Genomic DNA, 24,206 nt, shown 5'->3' on the forward strand with positions numbered 1-24,206 from the left:
TATGGAAAGGTCACATGAGATTTATGTCTTCTCCAATGTGGGAGAGAAAATGTCTGACTGTAGTTATTGCAGAGCCGGCAGATTTGTATTCATTTTCTAAATGCCACAACATAAAACGAGGCTGGTAAAGGCTGCGGCATTTCACGTTAATGGGGTGAAGATCGGGGGTGGGAGGAGGATCTGAAGATCTCACTCAGTTCATCACATTCGTTACAGATCGTATGGAGACAATACAATTAAAAAATGTCTCCAATCCCCTCATGATGGGGAATGTAATATCTACGGAGGTGGAGAGGCGGCTGCTGGACACCTAGGGCAACACTGACAGGATCTGTCAACAGCAAGCTGATGACTATGTGGGGAGGGGGGGATCAGGATTTGAGGCTTTTCCCTCAGCCTGTGATGACTATAGAGGAGCACTTCTATCCAGGCATTGGAACACAATGGGAGAATTGATTTGAGGATTATTTGCTGTGATCCCCCCAAAGCTCATCACAAACACGTCGGGTCGATTTTGTCAATATATCCTAATGGCAGCAGATGGTGATTGTAGTCATGAAGTGATAACAGAGAGTGATAGAGGCGCACAGAGTGCATGGGGGATGGGCCATGTACCCGGATACTATTGCGTCCTGTATTGTGCAGTGTCATTGACACACTGTGGTCATTTCATCCCCACCATGCAGGGGGTCAAAGAACCACAGCCCCTCACAACCTTGAGCATGGAGAAGTGGTTGTCAGCATTAAAGGGGTCTTCCGAGACAAGTGACGGGTAGAAACTGTGGATTATGTCACCATAAATCAACTAGCAAGCATTGTCCCTGGAGGCAACTGTGTATACCGCAGAGTCCCCAGGGACTAATGTCCCCATGACAAAACCTCCGCTCTATACTGCAGGCCTCCAGCAGACGTTGTGACGTCAGAGCAGGGTCACACTTTGGCCTCCAAGGAACAGATGAAAGGAATTTAAATACATATTGCAAAAATGAACATTGTATAGTCCTGATTCATTATAAAGCAATAGAGCGGCGGAAGTTTTAATGTGGAGGCCCTGAATGATGTTACTGCAGTAGATGGAAAACGGGAGGTTACCCTGAAGGGTAGGTCCAATTTAGTAAACCCATTTCCAGATACCCTGTAAAATAATTTGAAGTTAATAGAGGGGGGTCCTCTGTTCAGGATCCTCGTCAGATTGGAGAGCGGGTAGGACCGATCCGGGATTACGGCCGGCCGCAGACAATCATCCGCATTTGCGGGACGTGCCCCCATCATAAAGTATGAGAGCACGGTCCATAAAAAAAAAAAAACAGGACACTCCTGGGAGGGGTCCGTCGGTCATGGAAATGAATGGGTCCATATTTACGGATAAAACCTACGGTCGTGTGCGTGGGGCCTTACATAACGCGTCTGTGGAGGAGCTGATTCATTTCTCCTGTGGTGGCGCTGCAGGGAAACTGAACACTTCCTGCCAGGTCTCCCTACAGATCACAGCTGATCGCCGGGGGTCCCAGCAGGAGGAGACTTTGTGATCTGCTTATTGTCAAGTGACCCTTCTAACAAGTAGGGACTGTCCAAAGTCGAGAATTCTGGCAATTTTATAATATTCAGACATGTAATTGATAAATAATAAGGTGATTGAGGGGTGCAGCACCAATAAGATCCTTGAACCCCTTTATTACTGCTCAGGCTGCTGCTGATCTCATGTCGCGGGACGAGGGTTAAACTCAACGTCTCTGTAGAAGAATCGCGGTGTCCAGATCCTGATGTAAAGTTTCTAATTCTGCGATAAGTCAGCACACAATATATACTCAGCAGTGTGACAATATACACGGGGGGAGGGGGGGCGCGGAGAGCGTTATAATGTGATAATAGTCATCGTGGCAGTAATGAAGATCTGTGCTTTATACTATTGATATTATATCAGGGAATATGACAGCGACGGGACGCGGGGCGCTCACACATTCACCTATATGACAGCGACGGGACGCGGGGCGCTCACACATTCACCTATATGACAGCGACGGGACGCGGGGCGCTCACACATTCATCTCTATGACAGCGACGGGACGCGGGGCGCTCACACATTCACCTCTATGACAGCGACGGGACGCGGGGCGCTCACACATTCATCTCTATGACAGCGACGGGACGCGGGGCGCTCACACATTCACCTATATGACAGCGACGGGACGCGGGGCGCTCACACATTCACCTATATGACAGCGACGGGACGCGGGGCGCTCACACATTCATCTCTATGACAGCGACGGGACGCGGGGCGCTCACACATTCACCTCTATGACAGCGACGGGACGCGGGGCGCTCACACATTCACCTCTATGACAGCGACGGGACGCGGGGCGCTCACACATTCATCTCTATGACAGCGACGGGACGCGGGGCGCTCACACATTCATCTCTATGACAGCGACGGGACGCGGGGCGCTCACACATTCATCTCTATGACAGCGACGGGACGCGGGGCGCTCACACATTCATCTCTATGACAGCGACGGGACCCGGGGCGCTCACACATTCACCTCTATGACAGCGACGGGACGCGGGGCGCTCACACATTCACCTCTATGACAGCGACGGGACGCGGGGCGCTCACACATTCACCTCTATGACAGCGACGGGACGCGGGGCGCTCACACATTCACCTCTATGACAGCAACGGGACGCGGGGCGCTCACACATTCATCTCTATGACAGCGACGGGACGCGGGGCGCTCACACATTCACCTCTATGACAGCGACGGGACGCGGGGCGCTCACACATTCACCTCTATGACAGCGACGGGACGCGGGGCGCTCACACATTCATCTCTATGACAGCGACGGGACGCGGGGCGCTCACACATTCATCTCTATGACAGCGACGGGACGCGGGGCGCTCACACATTCATCTCTATGACAGCGACGGGACCCGGGGCGCTCACACATTCACCTCTATGACAGCGACGGGACGCGGGGCGCTCACACATTCATCTCTATGACAGCGACGGGACGCGGGGCGCTCACACATTCACCTCTATGACAGCGACGGGACGCGGGGCGCTCACACATTCATCTCTATGACAGTGACGGGACGCGGGGCGCTCACACATTCACCTCTATGACAGCGACGGGACGCGGGGCGCTCACACATTCATCTCTATGACAGTGACGGGACGCGGGGCGCTCACACATTCATCTCTATGACAGCGACGGGACGCGGGGCGCTCACACATTCACCTCTATGACAGCGACGGGACGCGGGGCGCTCACACATTCACCTCTATGACAGCGACGGGACGCGGGGCGCTCACACATTCACCTCTATGACAGCGACGGGACGCGGGGCGCTCACACATTCATCTCTATGACAGTGACGGGACGCGGGGCGCTCACACATTCACCTCTATGACAGCGACGGGACGCGGGGCGCTCACACATTCATCTCTATGACAGCGACGGGACCCGGGGCGCTCACACATTCACCTCTATGACAGTGACGGGACGCGGGGCGCTCACACATTCACCTCTATGACAGCGACGGGACGCGGGGCGCTCACACATTCACCTCTATGACAGCGACGGGACGCGGGGCGCTCACACATTCACCTCTATGACAGTGACGGGACGCGGGGCGCTCACACATTCACCTCTATGACAGTGACGGGACGCGGGGCGCTCACACATTCACCTCTATGACAGCGACGGGACGCGGGGCGCTCACACATTCACCTCTATGACAGCGACGGGACGCGGGGCGCTCACACATTCACCTCTATGACAGCGACGGGACGCGGGGCGCTCACACATTCACCTCTATGACAGCGACGGGACGCGGGGCGCTCACACATTCATCTCTATGACAGCGACGGGACGCGGGGCGCTCACACATTCATCTCTATGACAGCGACGGGACGCGGGGCGCTCACACATTCACCTCTATGACAGCGACGGGACGCGGGGCGCTCACACATTCACCTCTATGACAGTGACGGGACGCGGGGCGCTCACACATTCACCTCTATGACAGCGACGGGACGCGGGGCGCTCACACATTCACCTCTATGACAGCGACGGGACGCGGGGCGCTCACACATTCACCTCTATGACAGCGACGGGACGCGGGGCGCTCACACATTCACCTCTATGACAGTGACGGGACGCGGGGCGCTCACACATTCACCTCTATGACAGCGACGGGACGCGGGGCGCTCACACATTCATCTCTATGACAGCGACGGGACGCGGGGCGCTCACACATTCACCTCTATGACAGCGACGGGACGCGGGGCGCTCACACATTCATCTCTATGACAGCGACGGGACGCGGGGCGCTCACACATTCACCTCTATGACAGTGAGGAAAACAACAGGTTCCCTGCGCCGCGACATGTGAAATAATACAGAACAGGGACATCTATAAAAACGCCACGACGACAACTGCCTGACATGAGGAAAAGCTTCCGAAAAATGGCGGACACAAGCTTAATAAACACGGTGCACATACTTATACTGTTATCGTGCCTCAATGCAGAGTGGGGGGTGGGGGGCGGTTAGGGGGCAAAGACTGTTCCCTTATTAATAAACCAGCCTAGGGTTGCCTACACTGATACAACACCTCAGCTGTATAAGCAGGACTAGGATAATTGTTCAACCTAGACATAAACTATATTTGTTTTCATTCACTAACAGCAAGCAGAGACCTTGAATATGGGGAAGAGTATATTAGAAATTTGCAGAACTTTAAGGAGTACCCCGGTTGTAAATTTTCATGACATTGATGGGTAGAACCCTGGTCAGCCTCACACGCGCCATGGTGAGGGGTCGAGCATGCTCTCTGCTGTTTCCGTATAGTTTGTACAGAGCAGCAGCGCGCACGCTCGAACACCGCGCCATACAGACTCCCACTGAATGATTAATAGGGGTCCCAGCTATAGGACCCCTCCAGCCAACATTTCCCTACATTAAATGGTGGACAGCTGATTCTCGTCTCTGGATGGAATGCCCCTTTAAGTTTTGTTTACATAAGTCTGGACAATCCCTTTAAGTGATGATGATTCATTCATAGTGTTTCTTCATGATAAATACAGCAGGACACAACCTCTACTTCATATTAATGATGATGTTATTATGGGATGTCTGTACTCACAGTTCTATTGCCTTGTTCCACATAACTACGTATCCAGAAAGAACGAAGGATAAAATATTTACAACGTGCGTGTTCCCTCTCTCCGTCCCGACATAAAGCCACTTACTCTGGAAAGGCAGATGGCAGCACGTGATCCTGAAAGACGACACAACGTTCATTAGTCACAAGGAATCACAGAGCAACCTCCGACACACACAGAGCCCGGCGTATGTAATATACAGATATAACCCCATTATCCAGCACCCGACAAACACTGATAATACGGCAAGGGACAACACAGACACCCTGAGTGCCAATGTCTAATAGAGACCAGGATACTAATACTGATATCACCAATAAATATACATATATATAATCATAGTTACTCATTACTTATTATATACAGATCCTGAGTTACAGCCTGTATTATACTCCGGAGCTGCACTCACTATTCTGCTGGTGGAGTCACTGTGTACATACATTACATTACTTATCCTGTACTGATCCTGAGTTATATCCTGTATTATACTCCGGAGCTGCACTCACTATTCTGCTGGTGGAGTCACTCTATACATACATTACATTACATTACTGATCCTGAGTTACATCCTGTATTATACTCCAGAGCTGCACTCACTATTCTGCTGGTGGAGTCACTGTGTACATATATTACTTATCCTGTACTGATCCTGAGTTATATCCTGTATTATACTCCAGAGCTGCACTCACTATTCTGCTGGTGGAGTCACTGTGTACATACATTACATTACTTATCCTGTACTGAACCTGAGTTACATCCTGTATTATACTCCAGAGCTGCACTCACTATTCTGCTGGAGGAGTCACTGTGTACATACATTACATTACTTATCCTGTACTGATCCTCAGTTATATCCTGTATTATACTCCAGAGCTGCACTCACTATTCTGCTGGAGGAGTCACTGTGTACATACATTACATTACTTATCCTGTACTGATCCTGAGTTATATCCTGTATTATACTCCAGAGCTGCACTCACTATTCTGCTGGTGGAGTCACTGTGTACATACATTACATTACTTATCCTGTACTGATCCTGAGTTACATCCTGTATTATACTCCGGAGCTGCACTCACTATTCTGCTGGTGGAGTCACTGTGTTTGATGGAAATGTGTGCTACTTTTCAAAAGAAAACATAAGGTGTCAAAGGGTTAAGATTATAACTGACTGTGGCGGAACGGGTGACGGTTACAGGCATTGTACCCAGATAAAGGTTAAGCCTGCCGCAAACCGTCGCACTCCCGCCATCCAGGTGCCATAGCTTAGATGGCGCCCGGTGCTAGATGGGGATATGTCCCCTCAAACTGCATTACGTTATGTTTGATAACCAGTTGTTTTATATTGCATTGTATTCAGTGCTGCTTCAATGTCCTCCCCTCTAGGGTTAATCTTACACTGTAGGAGAATGAGTCACAGACTGAGAGCGGGAACTTGTTTAATGTAAATAAGAAAAAGGAGGGGGCAAGAGCAGAAAGCCTGATTCCTGAGGGAGGGGTGAGTGAGGGATATCGTGGTGCTGTGTGAGAACTGAGTTAGTTGCTGCCCAGGAGAGGATGAGATAGCAGTGTGAGCTGCAGGCAGGGGCTGTCTACCTCAGAGATGGTACCTGACCTAGGGACAGTAATAGAGGACAAGTGCTGGAGTCCCATCTAACTAAGGAGGATCTGGAGACACCCCAAAGGATGAAAGGTACAGTGGAGAGACCCCATAGTGAGGTAGCCTGTCCCATCCAGCTCAGAGGGGAGAAGCAGCGATGCATTGGTTCTGTGTGTGTCTGTCCCTGTTAATAAACGCGCCGTTGTGGCTTGTCCCCTGTTAATCTGTGTCGCCTGAATCTATCGCCCACATTCTCTTGGCGTAAACCGACCCCCACTGACCCGGTTTCGCCAAATTTGGTGGCAGCGGTGGGATAGATTCAGCCCGTTCCTGGGGAAGCGGCAGGGGATAGGTACCCTGGTACCATCCGGCGCTTCGCAGCCAGACCTCAAGAGCGGACTGCCACACGTGCTGCAGTACAGGGGGACCACAGGCACCTAAATCCCCAGTCATGGAGCCTGACTCTATGGATCCTCCCGGCGGAGCAGAGGATGTCCCCTATGGCAGCTACCTCCGAATTACACTCCAAGAGCTGTGCCGGTTCCGGCGCATTGCCTTCTCGTCCCGCGACATCAAGGATCGGCTGATTGAGAAGCTCCAAGCCTGGGACCTGGCGAACCCGGCCGAGATGGGAGAGATGGCCGAGGGTGACGTTGACTACTGCCCCGAAGAATCGGCCAGTCGCCAGGAAACCGGCCGTAGCACCATCTCGGACGCCCAGGCCCTGCGGATGGGGGATCTGCTGACCGCTCTGGGGCCTCAAAGCTCCGAGGCCGAGCGCCTGATCATCGTTGGGGCCGTGGCCCGTGCAGTGGCACCCCCAGAACCAACAACCCCAATCCCTGCCGGGCCCCGAAGACCCCAACTACGATACAACGACCTCCGCAAGTTGGATCCTTCGTCCACGGATATCGATGCGCACCTAACCATGCTGGAGACACAGCTACAGGTGCATGACATCCCCACCACCGAATGGGCTCGCTACGTGGGGCCCAGCCTGCAAGGGAGGGCCCTTGAAGTCTACCGGAGCCTAGGTCCAGAGGACGGACGGGACTACGGTTGTCTCCGGGACGCCCTGCTGAAGAGGTATGCGATCACCCCAGAGACTTACAGAGAGCGGTTCCGTAATTTGACGCTCGCCGGCAAGAGTACCCATGTGGAACTGGCAGCCCAGCTCCGCTTAAGCTGCTCCAGGTGGGCCGAGGGGAAGAAGGCCTTCAGTCGGGAGGCCCTGGAGGACCTCGTCATTTGGAGCAACTCCTCTCCAGGATGGAGGTCCCCGTTCGTGCCTGGGTCACGAACCGCCACCCCAGCACCCCTGAAGGTGACGCTCAGGCATCTGCCCCTCATCCGAGAGCCCTTCCAGCGGGTGGCCATAGATCTGGTTGGCCCCATAAATCCCCCCAGCCGAGGGGGAAAGCGTTACATCCTAACCCTGGTAGACTTCGCTACCAGATACACGGACGCAGTGGCTCTGTCCTCCATAGATGCTGAGCACGTCGCCCAGGGACTCATGGACATCTTCAGCCGGGTGGGGTTCCCGCGTGAGTTACTCACAGACCAGGGATCTCAATTCCAGGGAGAACTCATGCAGGACTTCTGGAATCGGCACGGGGTGAGTTCTCTAAGAACCACCGCCTACCACCCCCAAACGAACGGACTGTGTGAAAGGTTCAACGGTACCCTCAAGCAGTTGCTACTCCGATACGTCCACTCGGAGGGGAGAGACTGGGACCGCTCCTTGCAGCAGCTTCTCTTTGCCTATCGAGAGGTGCCGCAGGAGTCTACCGGGCACTCCCCATTCGAGTTGCTGTTCGCGAGGCGGGCCCGGGGACCCTTGGACTTAGTCCGGGAAGGTTGAGAAGGGAAGTTTGCAAGCACGGAGATCCCGGTAGTAGACTATGTGAGCCAAATGCGGGAGCGCCTAGCACGGCTGATGGATTTGGCCCATCAGCGATTGGAAGTAGCTCGAAGCCGTCAACGGGACGAGTACAACCGTAGCGCCCGACCCCGAGAGCTGGGGGTGGGGGAGAAGGTACTGGTCCTCGCGCCAGTACGAGGCAACAAGTTGGAGGCCAATTGGGCTGGACCGTACACTGTAGTGGGGCGACAGGGGACGATGAACTACCTAGTAGCCCACGACAAGGCAGAAAAGCGGGTACGGAACTACCACATAAACCGGCTCAAGGCCTATGTGGTAAGGGAGGTAGGAGCGGTCGCGATATGCTGCCCGCCCATGGACAACCCTGACGTGGACCGCATCCCTGACCTACTGGCAGAGGCCCGACGCCAGACAGGGCTGGCAGATGTGCAGCTTGAAGTCCAGCTATCGCGCTTGCAGAGTAGGGAGATGGGGGAGGTGTTAGCAGCCCAGGAGGCCCTGTTCACCGCGTCCCCCGGACGTACCTCCCTAGTCGCTCACGAGGTCGACACTGGAGGAGCCCGACCCCTGAGGCAGCCCGCGTTCCGAGTGGCTCCCTCAGTGCTGACCGCGATGAGGAAAGAAGTAGAAGAAATGCTGGAGATGGGGGTCATTGTACCATCTCACAGTCCTTGGGCCGCCGGCGTTGTGTTGGTCCCCAAGAAGGACAAAACCACGAGGTTCTGTTTAGACTACCGGCGGCTGAACGAGGTAACCGTTACGGATGCCTATCCGATGCCCCGGACTGATGAGCTGCTCGATAGGCTGGGAGGGGCACGCTTCGTGTCCACTCTGGATCTCAGCAAGGGCTACTGGCAGATTCCTCTGACAAAGGAAGCCCAAGAGCGCTCGGCGTTCATCAACCCGTTCGGCCCGTTTGAATTTACGTGCATGCCATTCGGGATGAAGAACGCCCCCGCGACCTTCCAGAGGGTGGTCGACCGGATCCTCGTGGGGTGTCAGGAGTTTGCCCAGGCCTACCTGGACGATATCGCTATCTTTAGCAAGACTTGGGAGGAACACTTGGGGCACGTGGCGCAGATCCTGGAGCGCATCCGGTACGCCGGCCTCACCATCCGCCCCGACAAGTGCCAGATGGGGATGGCAGAAGTCGCCTACCTGGGGCACCGAGTGGGCAGCGGACAGATCCGCCCCGAGCCGGCCAAGGTGGAGGCCATTCTCCAATGGCCCCGGCCGGCCAACCAGAATCAGGTTAGGGCCTTTCTGGGAGTCACAGGGTACTACCGAAAATTCATCCCGCAGTATAGTACCCTGGCCAAGCCCTTGACCGACTTGACGTCCAAAAGGTTCAGTCGACTGATGCCCTGGTCCCCTGACTGTGAGGCGGCCTTCGGGAGCCTTAAGACTGCCCTCTCCACCTCCCCTGTCCTGGCTGCCCCTGACTTCCACCGGCGGTTCATAGTCCAAACCGATGCCTCAGACGTCGGGCTGGGAGCGGTACTGAGCCAAGTGGACCAGGCGGGCCACGAACACCCGGTCGCGTACCTCTCCCGGAAGTTGCTGGACCGAGAGAGGGCATACGCAACCATTGAGAAGGAGTGCCTGGCTGTCGTGTGGGCTCTAAAGAAGCTCCAGCCCTACGTTTATGGGAGGGAGTTCACCATAGTCACAGACCACAGTCCTCTCAGTTGGTTGAACCGAACCGCCGGGGACAATGGGCGTTTACTACGGTGGAGCCTGGCCTTACAATCCTATAACTTTACCATCTCTCATAAAAAGGGCCGGGACCACGGGAATGCTGATGGACTCTCTCGGCAGCAGGACACTGATGGGCGGAGACTGACAGCACCGGGCCCAGATCTCATCACTGACCCGACAGAGGGTCAGCAGGACTGATTCTGGATCTAAGCTGGGGGAGGTCTGTGGCGGAACGGGTGACGGTTACAGGCACTGTACCCAGATAAAGGTTAAGCCTGCCGCAAACCGTCGCACTCCCGCCATCCGGGTGCCATAGCTTAGATGGCGCCCGGTGCTAGATGGGGATATGTCCCCTCAAACTGCATTACGTTATGTTTGATAACCAGTTGTTTTATATTGTATTGTATTCAGTGCTGCTTCAATGTCCTCCCCTCTAGGGTTAATCTTACACTGTAGGAGAATGAGTCACAGACTGAGAGCGGGAACTTATCTAATGTAAATAAGAAAAAGGAGGGGGCAAGAGCAGGAAGCCTGATTCCTGAGGGAGGGGTGAGTGAGGGATATTGTGGTGCTGTGTGAGAACTGAGTTAGTTGCTGCCCAGGAGAGGATGAGATAGCAGTGTGAGCTGCAGGCAGGGGCTGTCTACCTCAGAGATGGTACCTGACCTAGGGACAGTAATAGAGGACAAGTGCTGGAGTCCCATCTAACTAAGGAGGATCTGGAGACACCCCAAAGGATGAAAGGTACAGTGGAGAGACCCCATAGTGAGGTAGCCTGTCCCATCCAGCCCAGAGGGGAGAAGCAGCGATGCATTGGTTCTGTGTGTGTCTGTCCCTGTTAATAAACGCGCCGCTGTGGCTTGTCCACTGTTAATCTGTCGCCTGAATCTATCGCCCACTTTCTCTTGGCGTAAACCGACCCCCACTGACCCGCTTTCGCCACACTGACGAATAGTAATATATACCACAGAACAGCGGTCTCCAACCAGCAGTTTTACAGCTGTTGCAAAACTACAAGTCCCAGCAAGCCCTGACAGTCTGTGGCCGATGGCACGTTACATACAGACCCATCACATGTGCAGACTACAATACAGTGAGCGAGTTCATCACTCCCAGCACAAGTCAATATCTGCCACATTTAATACGTACGGATCAGGCCGCGCGCATTGTGGGGGAAGTGATAACGTACGAAGAATTTATAATCCTGCCCTCGTTCATAAATCCAAGCAGAGAACCTCCTGCCTTCCTAATATACACGCTGGACGCCGGGGGATTGGACAATATAAAGCGGATAAAACTCCACTAAATATACCGTAATTACTATAGAACAAGACTATACATGAACACAGTACGCATCAGTCCTGGAGTCTTAGTTATATCTGTGTCTGGGAAAGCTGGGTAATAATCCATATGTCTCCCAGCTGATTGACCCCCCTGCTTAGTTATGCTTTGATACAACTCTCCTCCTTAAAGGGATTTTCCAAGTAAAGACATTTATGGTACAGTATATCCACAAGATATACGTACGTGTCTGATAGGTGGGGGTTCCACCTTACAGAGGGCAATGACAGTGTACCTGAGAGCTCGTACGCCATTCATTACAAGGCAGGTGTGCGCCCCTAAATCACCATCCGTCTCAATGTCCTCACATATTGACACCGGCAGGATGCGGATATTGATGTGGATGGTGGTTTGAAGCCACATAATGGTGGGGAAGACGCATAAAAACTAGAGCAACATTACAAGGAAAATTAAAGCCGTTTCGTATTTCATCCAATCACGTTGCTCCTTTTCCGTCATCTCATTGGTTGCTCCAGCTTTTATACTTCTCCCCGTGTCCCTATGACAAGGCTGATAAACGCCAGATTACAGGCAGGGAGTGTTCTCATGGGGCACAGGACAGAAGAACTTTCTCTTGTATTTTCACGTTTGTTATAGGCGCTTCACTTGTGGTAGTTTTCCTTTAAGTCGTTCAAGTTCTTTACAAGGACAAGAATTTAAAACAAAGGTGACATAAGACAAAAAGAAGCAAACACGGATAAGCAAATAAAATGAATAAAAAGCAGGAGCTGCCAACGGCTCTGAACGCGGATATGTCGCCTCTTTTATTATATTTGGCAGCCGGGAGTTTGTGTATTGTGCAGTGGAAACAACCGAAATATCAGGAAATATTAATATATAATGTGTATTAATGAGGACTGGGCCATGCCGTAATAACGTTCTAACGCTCCAGTGCGACATCCTTCATCTATCTCCCTAAGCTGACCACAAACGTAATGATGACTATTAATGTAAAAGACAATCAATGCTGATTATTCTTACATTGAGTGCAGCTCTGGAGTATAATACAGGATATAACTCCGGATCAGTACAGGATAAGTAATGTATGTACACAGTGACTCCACTAGCAGAATAGTGAGTGCAGCTCTGGAGTATAATACAGGATGTAACTCAGGATCAGTACAGGATAAGTAATGTAATGTATGTACACAGTGACTCCAGCAGCAGAATAGTGAGTGCAGCTCTGGAGTATAATACAGGATGTAACTCAGGATCAGTACAGCATAAGTAATGTAATGTATGTACACGGTGACTCCACCAGCAGAATAGTGAGTGCAGCTCTGGAGTATAATACAGGATGTAACTCAGGATCAGTACAGGATAAGTAATGTAATGTATGTACACAGTGACTCCACCAGCAGAATAGTGAGTGCAGCTCTGGAGTATAATACAGGATATAACTCCGGATCAGTACAGGATAAGTAATGTAATGTATGTACACAGTGACTCCACCAGCAGAATAGGGAGTGCAGCTCTGGAGTATAATACAGGATGTAACTCAGGATCAGTACAGGATAAGTAATGTATGTACACAGTGACTCCACCAGCAGAATAGTGAGTGCAGCTCTGGAGTATAATACAGGATGTAACTCAGGATCAGTACAGGATAAGTAATGTAATGTATGTACACAGTGACTCCACCAGCAGAATAGTGAGTGCAGCTCTGGAGTATAATACAGGATGTAACTCCGGATCAGTACAGGATAAGTAATGTAATGTATGTACACAGCGACTCCACAAGCAGAATAGTGAGTGCAGCTCTGGAGTATAATACAGGATGTAACTCAGGATCAGTACAGGATAAGTAATGTAATGTATGTACAGTGACTCCACCAGCAGAATAGTGAGTGCAGCTCTGGAGTATAATACAGGCTGTAACTCAGGATCAGTACAGGATAAGTAATGTAATGTATGTACACAGTGACTCCACCAGCAGAATAGTGAGTGCAGCTCTGGAGTATAATACAGGATATAACTCAGGATCAGTACAGGATAAGTAATGTATGTACACAGTGACTCCACCAGCAGAATAGTGAGTGAAGCTCTGGTGTATAATACAGCATGTAACTCAGGATCAGTACAGGATAAGTAATGTAATGTATGTACACAGTGACTCCACCAGCAGAATAGTGAGTGCAGCTCTGGAGTATAATACAGGATGTAACTCAGGATCAGTACAGGAGAAGTAATGTAATGTATGTACACAGCGACTCCACCAGCAGAATAGTGAGTACAGCTCTGGAGTATAATACAGGATGTAACTCAGGATCAGTACAGGATAAGTAATGTAATGTATGTACAGTGACTCCACCAGCAGAATAGTGAGTGCAGCTCTGGTGTATAATACAGGATATAACTCAGGATCAGTACAGGATAAGTAATGTAATGTATGTACACAGTGACTCCACCAGCAGAATAGTGAGTGCAGCTCTGGAGTATAATACAGGATGTAACTCAGGATCAGTACAGGATAAGTAATGTAATGTATGTACAGTGACTCCACCAGCAGAATAGTGAGTGCAGCTCTGGTGTATAATACAGGATATAACTCAGGATCAGTACAGGATAAGTAATGTAATGTATGTACACAGTGACTCCACCAGCAGAATAGTCAGTGCAGCTCTGGAGTGGGTGGAGTAGGAGGTGTGGAGAGAGCTGCTGAGACTACCGTGCAGGCCTTGGATCCAGGGACTTTCCTTATTCTATCTGCCCAGGCCTCATACCATCTGCCTGGGCTTGGAAAGTACCCTGAGGGGGGTTCCATCCTAGGATGGAGCCTCAGACCTCTACCTCCCGGAGCATGCCAGCGGGGGGTAGAGGGTCATCCCAGCTGGCTGGGAATATGCAAACAGTCGCGGGGGTGAGGAGATCATCTCGGGGCAAGGCTGTCCTGGCTCCCCCTGACGCTGGAACCCTGGATAAGGGTATGGAGACGCGGTCCGGCAGGGTGATCGAGGTGTTGTCATCTGGAGAAGGACCAGCGCCGTCCGGACATTTGGATGACGGTCGTGTGGAGGAATGGGGATAGCTGAGGACCGGAGAGACGGTGGAGAACTTCAGCTCCCGTCTGGCTATGCGGTTGGAGGAGTATCGGGCCCTCAGGAAGTCGCTGCAACGGCTCCGTGCGGACTTGGCGGTCGCCAGAGGAAGAGCTGCAAAAGCCTCAGGAGGTAAGAGGTCCCGATACCTTTTAAATGTGAAATCCTTGTTGGAGGAAATAAAAGAAGTGGAAGAGAGACGTGAGGAGATTTTGGCAGGCGGAGGGGTGTTTGGTGAAAAATTAAAAAATGAAGAGAGATTTGCCGAGATGGCAGAACCTATAAAAATAGAAAGTGTGGAGGAAGACAGCAGAGCCCCAGACACAGCAAAGGAAATTGTGGGGGAGAAAATGGAACATGAGAATGCAAAGTCCAGAGAAGGCTCAGATTCTGATGCACCCAGGAGCAGTGAGGAGGAGGAGGGTGGACTCACAGCTGGGAGAAATCAGGAGAGTTTTGATACTGACAGTGAGCGGCCTCCAGGATTACTTACACAGATCCGTAACGTGGAGTCGCCGGTATCCTTCCAGGGATTTTGTTTTGGTGCGGAGTTACCCGCAGAGGAGGAAAAGCAAAAGAAAAAAAAATTTAAGAAGAAAAAAAAGACAAAGGAAAAAAAATCTGCTGAAGGTTCATTTAAAATGGTGTATACAGCAAGATCCTTCCTGTGCTCTGAGCCTGATGAAAGTCAGGATCAGAGCGCAGGTCCCGCAAGACCCCCAGCTCAAGCCTCTGCAGTGGGGCTGGAGCGGGAATGCGGGGAGAGTGTTACGGGTCCGGCATTAGAACACGTGGTGGTCAAAATGGCGCCAGACGCCAACCCCTGCAAAGGGGGCGGTACTGGTGGCCTGGTGACGCCAGGGGGTGTGTCCCCGTGTCCGGTTAATGGCGAGCCCGGGAAACTGGTCTCTGATGCGAGTCAGCGGTCTGGAGAACGGGTAAACCAGAAACCGGATGTGGTGTCTGAAAGCCGGAAGTCTGTCGGTGTCGCAGTAAAGCCGTCAGACGTTCCGGACAAGGGCGGTCACAGAGGGGGCTCCGGCTCTGTTGGCGACTCCTCTGTGGGAGGGGGGAGTGGTCCGGCGCCGGAGGCGGCTCCAGTGACATCAGTGGCTCCTTCGTCCGCATCACTGAAAAGTGGTGTAGGCGAGAAGGGGGCTGCTGGCGTCGGGGGCGGCGGTGGCCCCTTTCCCAAAAATGTTCCGCACATAGAAAAGATGGAGGTTAATGAGGCGGAGGGCACAGCGGGGACACCGCTTATAACATCTGGTGGCGTCCCTGCAAAGGTGCCTGATGATGCGGAGACTGAAGCAGTGTCTACCCACACAAAATGTACAGGAAAAATACATAACATAGGACCAGGCCTGGCCAGAAGGATGACTGCAGGGGGACCTGGTGGGTTAAATAAAAAAGTTGCGGCTGTGGATGTGGGAACTGCTGGGGGTATGCAGGTGTCTGTAAATAAAGTTGCTGGAGTGTCTGCTGGTAATGGGGTGTTGAGTGCTGTGTCTGTAGGTGGTGAGGTGGTGGGTGGTGGGGATGGGCTATCAACCAGGGGCAATGGGCCTGGCGCTCCTCTTGCTGTGACATCCGGCAGGTCTTATGCTGGTGTGGCAGCGGGGGGACAGCGGGCCCACCCATCTTCATCCTCAAGGTCCGGGGACGGTAACTTGCAACAACGTCTCTTGGACGCTTTAAGAGAGGGAAAGCAAACCCTAACCATAGGGGGAGTGCAGAAGGACCTGTCTTTCTGGATAGACAGATATGGTCTAAATGCCTTCCGAGAGCAACGAGGAGATCAGTGGTCGCTCCCAACAGCCGGGCAGGCTGTAGCCAGGAGGAATGTGGTCCGTCTCCGGTGGCGTGGCAATGATGCGTGCCCTCCCAGAAAGAGGGTGGTGGAGCTGCTGCTGGGGATGGGCTTCAAGGCGAGTGACATCTTTGCCTTGATACATCCTCATGGCTCGGTCGAGTTTGACATCAGCTTTGTTCACCTAGGGGGCCTTGAGGTCTTCTGGGGGAACTACGAGCTGATGAAGGACGAGCCTGGCTGGCGAGACTTTGCTGCACAAGCAATTTCTCGCCAAAGTGGTCCCAAGAGAGTGACCGTTCTTACCCGTAATGAGTCACTCTCTTGTATTGATATCATGACCTGGTTGGGAAGGTACGGAGAGGTAGTAGAGATGCCACGGAAGAACATGGATGAGTTTGGCATCTGGTCAGGGGCCTGGACGTTCATGGTTAAATTAAAGCGTCTGGGACAGACGGTGTCCCACATACCATCGTCTGCTTTCCTGGGAAGAGATCGGATCCTTGTCTTCTACCAGGGGCAGCCGAAGTTGTGTCACCGGTGTGGCGACCCCTCACATTTGAGTGCAGGCTGCAAGGTGCAGAAGTGTGCTCATTGTGGGGGGATTGGTCATCTAGCCGCATCGTGTGACCGTATTCGGTGCAACCTGTGTGGTGACTTAGGTCACCCGTTCAGTCGGTGTCCTCGCTCTGTTGTCAATGCTTGTTCCAAACCTGCGGAGGATGAAAGGAGGGAGGCCTCCGTGGGTGAGGGTGCGGGCAGGGACGATGGGGCACAGGGGCAAGGGAAGAATGCAAAGAAGGGTCCCCCTTCTCGCCAGAGAAGGGCGGAGAAGCGAAGGAAGGAGAGGATTTGGAGGGCGCTCCAGGAAACTGGGACAACCTCTGATTCGGATCTGGATGCCCCCCCTGAATCTGATGCCCCTGGGGAGGCCGAATTGAATGGGGAGATGAGGAGGATCCAAAGGGAGCAGAGGGCTGAGGACTCTCAGTCCTCCCACTATGAAAGTGTGGGAGAGGAAGAGAGGACTCAGCCTACAGCAAAAGGGACACCGGGCAAAACCCAAGGGCCAAATACATCTGGCCCCGCCCTGGCCCAGGAAGGTAAATCCTGTACCCCCCTGGTGCGCTCTACTGATCGATACCATGCTCTCGTGGACATTCCAGCCTCTCATACTAAGAGGGAGGGCATGGTAGGGCACCCTAGAGTCGTTGAGCCTCCCCTGCTGCAGGGGCCGTTGCCCCCAGAGGGGGAGGTTGACCCGGTACTTGGGGATGAAGATGGGAATAGGGTGGTGAATATGGACTCCTCAGTTTGCAAGAAGCGAGGCAAAGAAGGGGGGTCCTCATCAGATAGAGGGGGGGGTGGGAAGAAGAAAGCCGTCTAACTCAAACATCCATGATGGCGGCACCCACTCCGTTGACGCTGGCATCAATTAACGTTGCCAGCATTAAGTCAGATAGGGCGAGATTTGCAGCCTTTGATTTTCTTGGCCGAGTTGAAGCCGACATTTTGTTTTTGCAGGAGACCAGGCTGTCACTTTTGGCAGACGTCGTTAAATCTAGGAGGGAGTGGCGACGCGGGCCCTCCTACTGGTCTCTTGCGGCTGAGCCCTATAGCGGAGTGGCGGTCCTTTTCACCGCACCGGTAACATGCCGACGGATGATTGAGTTAGAAATGGGGAGGTGCTTGATCTTAGATGTCCTCATGAGGGGACAGGAATTAAGACTAATCAATATATACGGACCCCAGAGCAAATGGGACCGTAAAAGTCTCTTCATGAGGATTAAGCCTTTCCTTTTTTCAGGTCGACAAGTTATCTTTGGAGGGGACTTCAATACTGTCGTGAGGCCCCGAGATAGAGGAGGTTCCGGAGATAAAAAATTGACCTACGATAGTGTAGCATTAAAAAATATAGTTAGCGATGCTCGCCTGGTGGATATCCACATCAGGCATACCCCAGGCCACTCGGGTTTCACCTATCGTAGAGGTAGTTGTAGGTCTAGGATAGACAGGTTTTTTTTGAAGGAGGAAGCCATCTCTTCACCAGTGTCCGTTGTTGAGGTGGAGTTCTCCGATCACTGTATGATTATTTTCTCTTTGAACATTGCAGAGTCCCTCCAGATGGGAAGAGGTATATGGAGGCTGAATTCTACTCTCTTGGAAGAAGCGGAGATAAGACAGGCCTTTGAGGATTTTCTTCAGAGCCAGGTACCTTTGTTGGATCTCAGTGGTACTAAGTCTGAGTGGTGGGAGTTGTTTAAAGTCCGGGTGGCAGGATTTTTCCGCAGGCTTTCGAGCCTCAGGTCCATGAGTAGGTACCGCCTATATCAGGAACTGAGGAGGAAACTCGAACATCTGGTCTCAACCGGGGGTAGTGGGGAGGAGATCTCCGTGGTGAAAGCTTTGCTCAGGAGGTGTCAGTATGATAGGCACACATCTTTAGTTCTTGAGAGGGATTTCGGGAGGTACCGCTCGCCCGACCCCTACAGGAACTGTAAGATGTCAGTGAGTCGTAAGGTTGTGACAGGACTGATTGATAGTACAGGATCTCTGAAGAGATCCAAATCAGGGATCTTGGAGGTCGTCAGATCCTTCTACTCGCACCTCTTGGGGAAGCAAGATCCAAACCGAGACGAGATGTCGGCTTTCCTGGCTGAAACCATCCCTGAGCCAGGGGTAGACCCCTCTCTCGGTGTTTTGATAGATTCGATCAAGGAAGAGGAAGTGGGATTGGCGATTGATGGGCTTGCCCTCAAAAAATCGCCAGGGCCGGATGGCTTAACATCCGAGTTTTATAAGACTTTTAAAGGAACCCTAGTTCCCCTCTTGACTGAGGTGTTTAATGAGTGCCTTTCCTCGGGTACTTTGCCAATGTCAATGAGGAGGTCGGCCTTGATCGTTTTATCGAAGGGTAAAGACTCGACCCGTATTGAGAATTGGCGTCCCATAGCGCTGCTCAATACGGACAGAAAGGTTCTCGCAAAGGTGCTGTTTAATCGGCTGGTGAAGTTTGCATCCCGGCTCCTTTCGCCGGTCCAGCATTGCTCTGTTCCAGGCCGCAGCACATTTAGTGCTGTCCTCAGTGTCAGAGAGGCAGTGGAGCAGGGAAATTCTGGTCGGTGGGAGGGGTACATCCTGTCCTTGGACCAGGCCAAGGCTTTTGACCGGGTGGACCACGAGTACCTCTGGTCGGTCCTTCTGAGGTACGGCCTACCGGGGGGGTTTGTCAATTGGCTACAGACCTTATACACTGGGGCTGAGACTTTTGCGCTGGTGAACGGTTGGGTTGGAACCCCCTTTGAGGTTGGGTCTGGTGTCCGCCAGGGTTGTCCCTTGAGCCCTTTGCTATATGCGTTCGCAATTGATCCTTTTCTTAAAAGGATCGATCGTGGGCCATTGGCGGGAGTCGGGGCCGGCCTGGAGGGGCCGGAGGCCACTCAGAGGGTGGTTGCGTACGCAGACGACGTCTCCATTTTTGTCTCCTCGAGAGGGGAGGCAGAGTGGGTGATGTCGGAAGTGGAGCGTTACTCATTGGCATCTGGGTCCAAGATCAATCGGGATAAGTGCAAAAGTCTCTGGCTGGGAGGAGGAGATCCTGGTTTTGATCTCCCGGACACCCTTCCAGAGCCTCAGGGGTCTGCTAAGATCTTAGGAGTCGAATTTGGCCCGGGTGATTACCCCAAGAAGAACTGGGAGGATAGGCTGAATCTAGTTGCCCAGAAGGTCGACCAATGGAAGGGTTGGTCCTTAACCCTGAGGGAAAGGGTTCACTTGGCCAAGGCCTACCTGGTGCCCATGTTGCTTTACCTGGGCAGTGTGTGCATCTTGCCAGAACCTCTCTGGACTCGGGTCTATAGCCTGTTCTTCCAGCTGTTATGGGGGAACAGGCTCAACCTAATCAAGAGGGAGGTTACTTACCTACCAAGGACACTAGGCGGGTTAGGTATGGTTAACCCGGTGGTGTTCCTAGTGAACACCTTTGTTAAGATCAACCTGGCAAACCTCTGGCAAGAGAGGGCTCCTTGGTGGATATCCTCCTGCAGGGGGTGGTTTCGGCCTTTCTTCCAGGAATGGGAGAGAGGAGGGCAAGTGAAAGACCTGCGTACACCTCACGGACATCTCCCGGCTTATGCCACCCTGGCGCTGAAGATTGTTCGCCGGTGGGGTCTGGAGGTGTGGGAGATCAGGACCATGTCGAGAAAATTTCTTGACAAGAGGGTCCTGATGACCCACTTCCAGAAGCCCCTGGCCCTCAAAGACTGCCCAAGTAGTGACCTCGGGGTGGGATTAAAACTTTTAAATTCAGCGAGGATTCCCCAGAAGTTTTGGGATCTGGCTTGGCGTTGCTTCCATGGGAGACTGTATGTGAGGGGCAATCTAAAGTGCAGAAGCTCTGATGATCGGGATTGCCCCCGGGAGGAGTGTGGCGGAGTGCTGGAAAGCATGGAGCATTTCCTGCTTAATTGCCCTTTCAATACAGAGGTATACAAAAGGGTGGGAGCCTCCATTGGTTGGCCAGGCCTAACCAGCCTCTCCTATGCTGGGTGGGCCTATGGAGTGTTCGGAGACCTCGGTGGTAGGGACCATTGCACCTTGTTTCTAGTCAGTATAGTGGTCAGGCACTTTATGTGGAATGCACGATGTCTAGTTTCTACCCAGAAGAAAATCCTCCTAGTGGATGAGGTTGTTAGCAATATCATGGGTGACCTGGTGAAGGTGCATTCTTTGGAGGTTGGCAGATTGGGAGCATCCAAAGCCTCTCGTCTTTGGAGGGGCTTTTCCTTTTGGGTGCCTTAATGTGTCTGCCTTCATGAGGGAGGGGGAGTCGTCACCGGTGCTCAACTGGAGGTGGGGGTCTGCGTTCCGCTGAGGCACCAATAAAAAATATAGCGATAGGACTCGGAATAAGGGAAAGGTGAGGGTCAGCATAGGGTCAGCTTTCAAAAGGGTCAAGAAAGGGCTAGTAATAGGGTAAGGAGATAGGGCAAGCGATAGGGAGGGTGCAGCGGTGGACGTGGTACCTTGGCCTCTGGGGGGGAGCTGGGGGGGGCTTTCCCTTCTCTCTATCTGGTGATGGGCTAGGTAAGCACTGGAAGATTTTTGTTTTGTTTAGGATTGAAATGGCAGGAAAAAGGTTTACAAGCGACCGAACTTGGTGCTTTCGGGTACGGTGTATTTTGTATATGGTTTGGTATTTGGACAGGTTGGTGACGTGTATTGTATTATAATGTAGAAATGTTGTTAGAATAGGGATAGACTTAAGGGGGTTAATAGATAGGTTGGGAGGGGGTCGGGGGGGGGGGGGGTTTGCCTGACCCAGCCCCGGACTATGCGGACATGGGAGGACATGGGGCGGGGGGCTGGGCTGGGGTGTTGGGTGTGGTGGTGGGGGCCAGCATCTGGACTATGCGGACGTGAGAGGACATGAGGCGAGATGCTGGCTGGGGTGGTGGAGTTTAGGTAAGAAGGGTAAGGTTAGGGAAAGTCAGGATGTGTATAGTGTGATTAAAAAATATATATATATATAAAAAAAAAAAAAAAAAGGATAAAAAAAAAATAAATTAAAAAAAAAATTGGGATTAGTATTATTATATTTTGGATTTTTGGGGTTATTATTATTATTATTTTATTATTATTATGTTGTTGTTTTATTATTATTATCATCATTATTATGTTGTTTCTTTAGGCCCTTGGTTGACGCGGGTCGGGGGATTTTCTGTTGGTACTTTGGATTACGTTTATATGATGTTTGTATATATTCTAGTTATTGTTTAGTTTCGGATGAAGTGTAGATGTAAGTATATAAGAGTGGGGTGTATGTGGCCGGGTCTGGTATCGTTTTCTCTTCTCATATACAGAAATGTATATAAGAAAATTTGTGTATAAGAATTTGGTTGTGACTTTTTGGTTATATGGAATTAGTTATGTATTTGTTTTTCAGTTTATGTTTTGTAAATTTATATAAAATAAAGAGATACAGGATGTAACTCGGGATCAGTACAGGATAAGTAATGTATGTACACAGTGACTCCACCAGCAGAATAGTGAGTGCAGCTCTGGAGTATAATACAGGATGTAACTCAGGATCAGTACAGGATAAGTAATATAATGTATGTACACAGTGACTCCACCAGCAGAATAGTGAGTGCAGCTCTGGAGTATAATACAGGATGTAACTCAGGATCAGTACAGGATAAGTAATGTAATGTATGTACACAGTGACTCCACCAGCAGAATAGTGAGTGCAGCACTGGAGTATAATACAGGATGTAACTCAGGATCAGTACAGGATAAGTAATGTAATGTATGTGCACAGTGACTCCACCAGCAGAATAGTGAGTGCAGCACTGGAGTATGATGTAATGTATGTACATAGTGGGGGATTTATTAAGACTGGTGTAATCTAAAAAATACTGGAGTAAGATGAACCAAATTTACAATAAATAAGGCGCAACTCTGGCCAGTCGTGCCCTAGAAAATCTACGCCAGCTAGGACCTGTCATAGATATGCAGTATAATCTACGTCAGTTCTTTGGCATAAACTATAGTAAATGTATTTGTATTTGGTGGTCTGCCCCCTCTTAAATAGCGAGCGTGTTTTCGGAGTATAATACAGGACGTAACTCACAATCCTGCACCCGCCATTGGACATTTACATAGATTGATATATATTCACATGAATGGATTTGGTGGCTCTTTAGCTGCTAAATTCTATGAAAACTTCAGAGATAAAACTGTTGCCTGGTAAGACCTTTGCAATGGTGAAATTTAACCCTGGAATTGGGGATTTTGTGAGGCTGGGTGACTGTACAGCGTGTCACCTGTCACTATCTCTGTATCCCTTCATTATGGGGATCTGCAGTCCTGATGTCTCCGCTGTATATATGGAGCACTATGAAGCCCCTCGCTGCCTGTCTGCCATCACACTCCGCTATCTGGCTGACTCCAGCCATACTCCTTGTATGCGATCCAAGCGCCCTGCAGTCTGTACAGGGAATGGAGCCAGTTCACTCAGTTTACTTGCTGTCACACTAAGATCTGGGCATATGGCCAGCAAATCAAAGTGAAGAGAGACAGGAGGTAATGGGAACGTGCCGATGACCTCATTATGCGGAACGGTGCAGCACATGAAAACAAGAGCATAAACATGAAGGAATCAGCAGCACAGAGCTGCAAACAACAGCCGAGAATCAGCCTAGACCCTTCAATGCTGCAACAGTCCGACCTCCAGGAGATCACAGTCCACAGCCGGAGTGTTGCAGCATGCGGAGTCCTGTGTACACTCCGGAGAAATCCCCACCATGCGCCATATGTCAGATGATGTGCGCTCTACTCCAGTGTCTGTGCCATAGGTGTCACATGTGGATCTCTGCTGGTGATGGAGAGGCTACTGTGACGCATCGTGCAGCTGCATAATCCCACAATCATGGGGAAACAGGTCCCTTTACAGTGCATAATAGAGCAGGGACCAAGGTGCACACATCCTCGCTGTGGCTTGTCTTCTGCTCTTGTCAGGTGGGCCAGACTTTTTCCTTCTTTTCTGGGATTTTACATTATCTGGCCATCATTGCATTATTAGTGGGGGTCCAACCCAGGGGACCCTTATAGAACAGCAGATGGAAGGGCCAGCGGTGTCAAGTGAAGGGGCTCAGTGTGGCTGGGCTGCAGCAC

At 51.5% G+C, this 24,206-nt stretch overlaps 1 protein-coding gene across 8 annotated transcripts in view; it reads right to left on the bottom strand.

Moving 5' to 3' along the window:
* The window catches only part of STXBP5L (syntaxin binding protein 5L), a 310,211-nt gene that overhangs the window by 149,723 nt on the left and 136,282 nt on the right, over positions 1-24,206 (bottom strand). For all 8 annotated transcript variants that reach the window (XM_075854716.1, XM_075854714.1, XM_075854718.1 and 5 more), the window contains exon 5: positions 5,147-5,281. In XM_075854716.1, coding sequence (XP_075710831.1) covers positions 5,147-5,281 — 135 coding nt within the window. The remainder of the gene's footprint in view (positions 1-5,146; positions 5,282-24,206) is intronic.

This window comes from Rhinoderma darwinii, chromosome 2, assembly GCF_050947455.1.
Source record: "Rhinoderma darwinii isolate aRhiDar2 chromosome 2, aRhiDar2.hap1, whole genome shotgun sequence".
NCBI classification, from domain to species: Eukaryota; Metazoa; Chordata; class Amphibia; order Anura; family Rhinodermatidae; genus Rhinoderma; species Rhinoderma darwinii.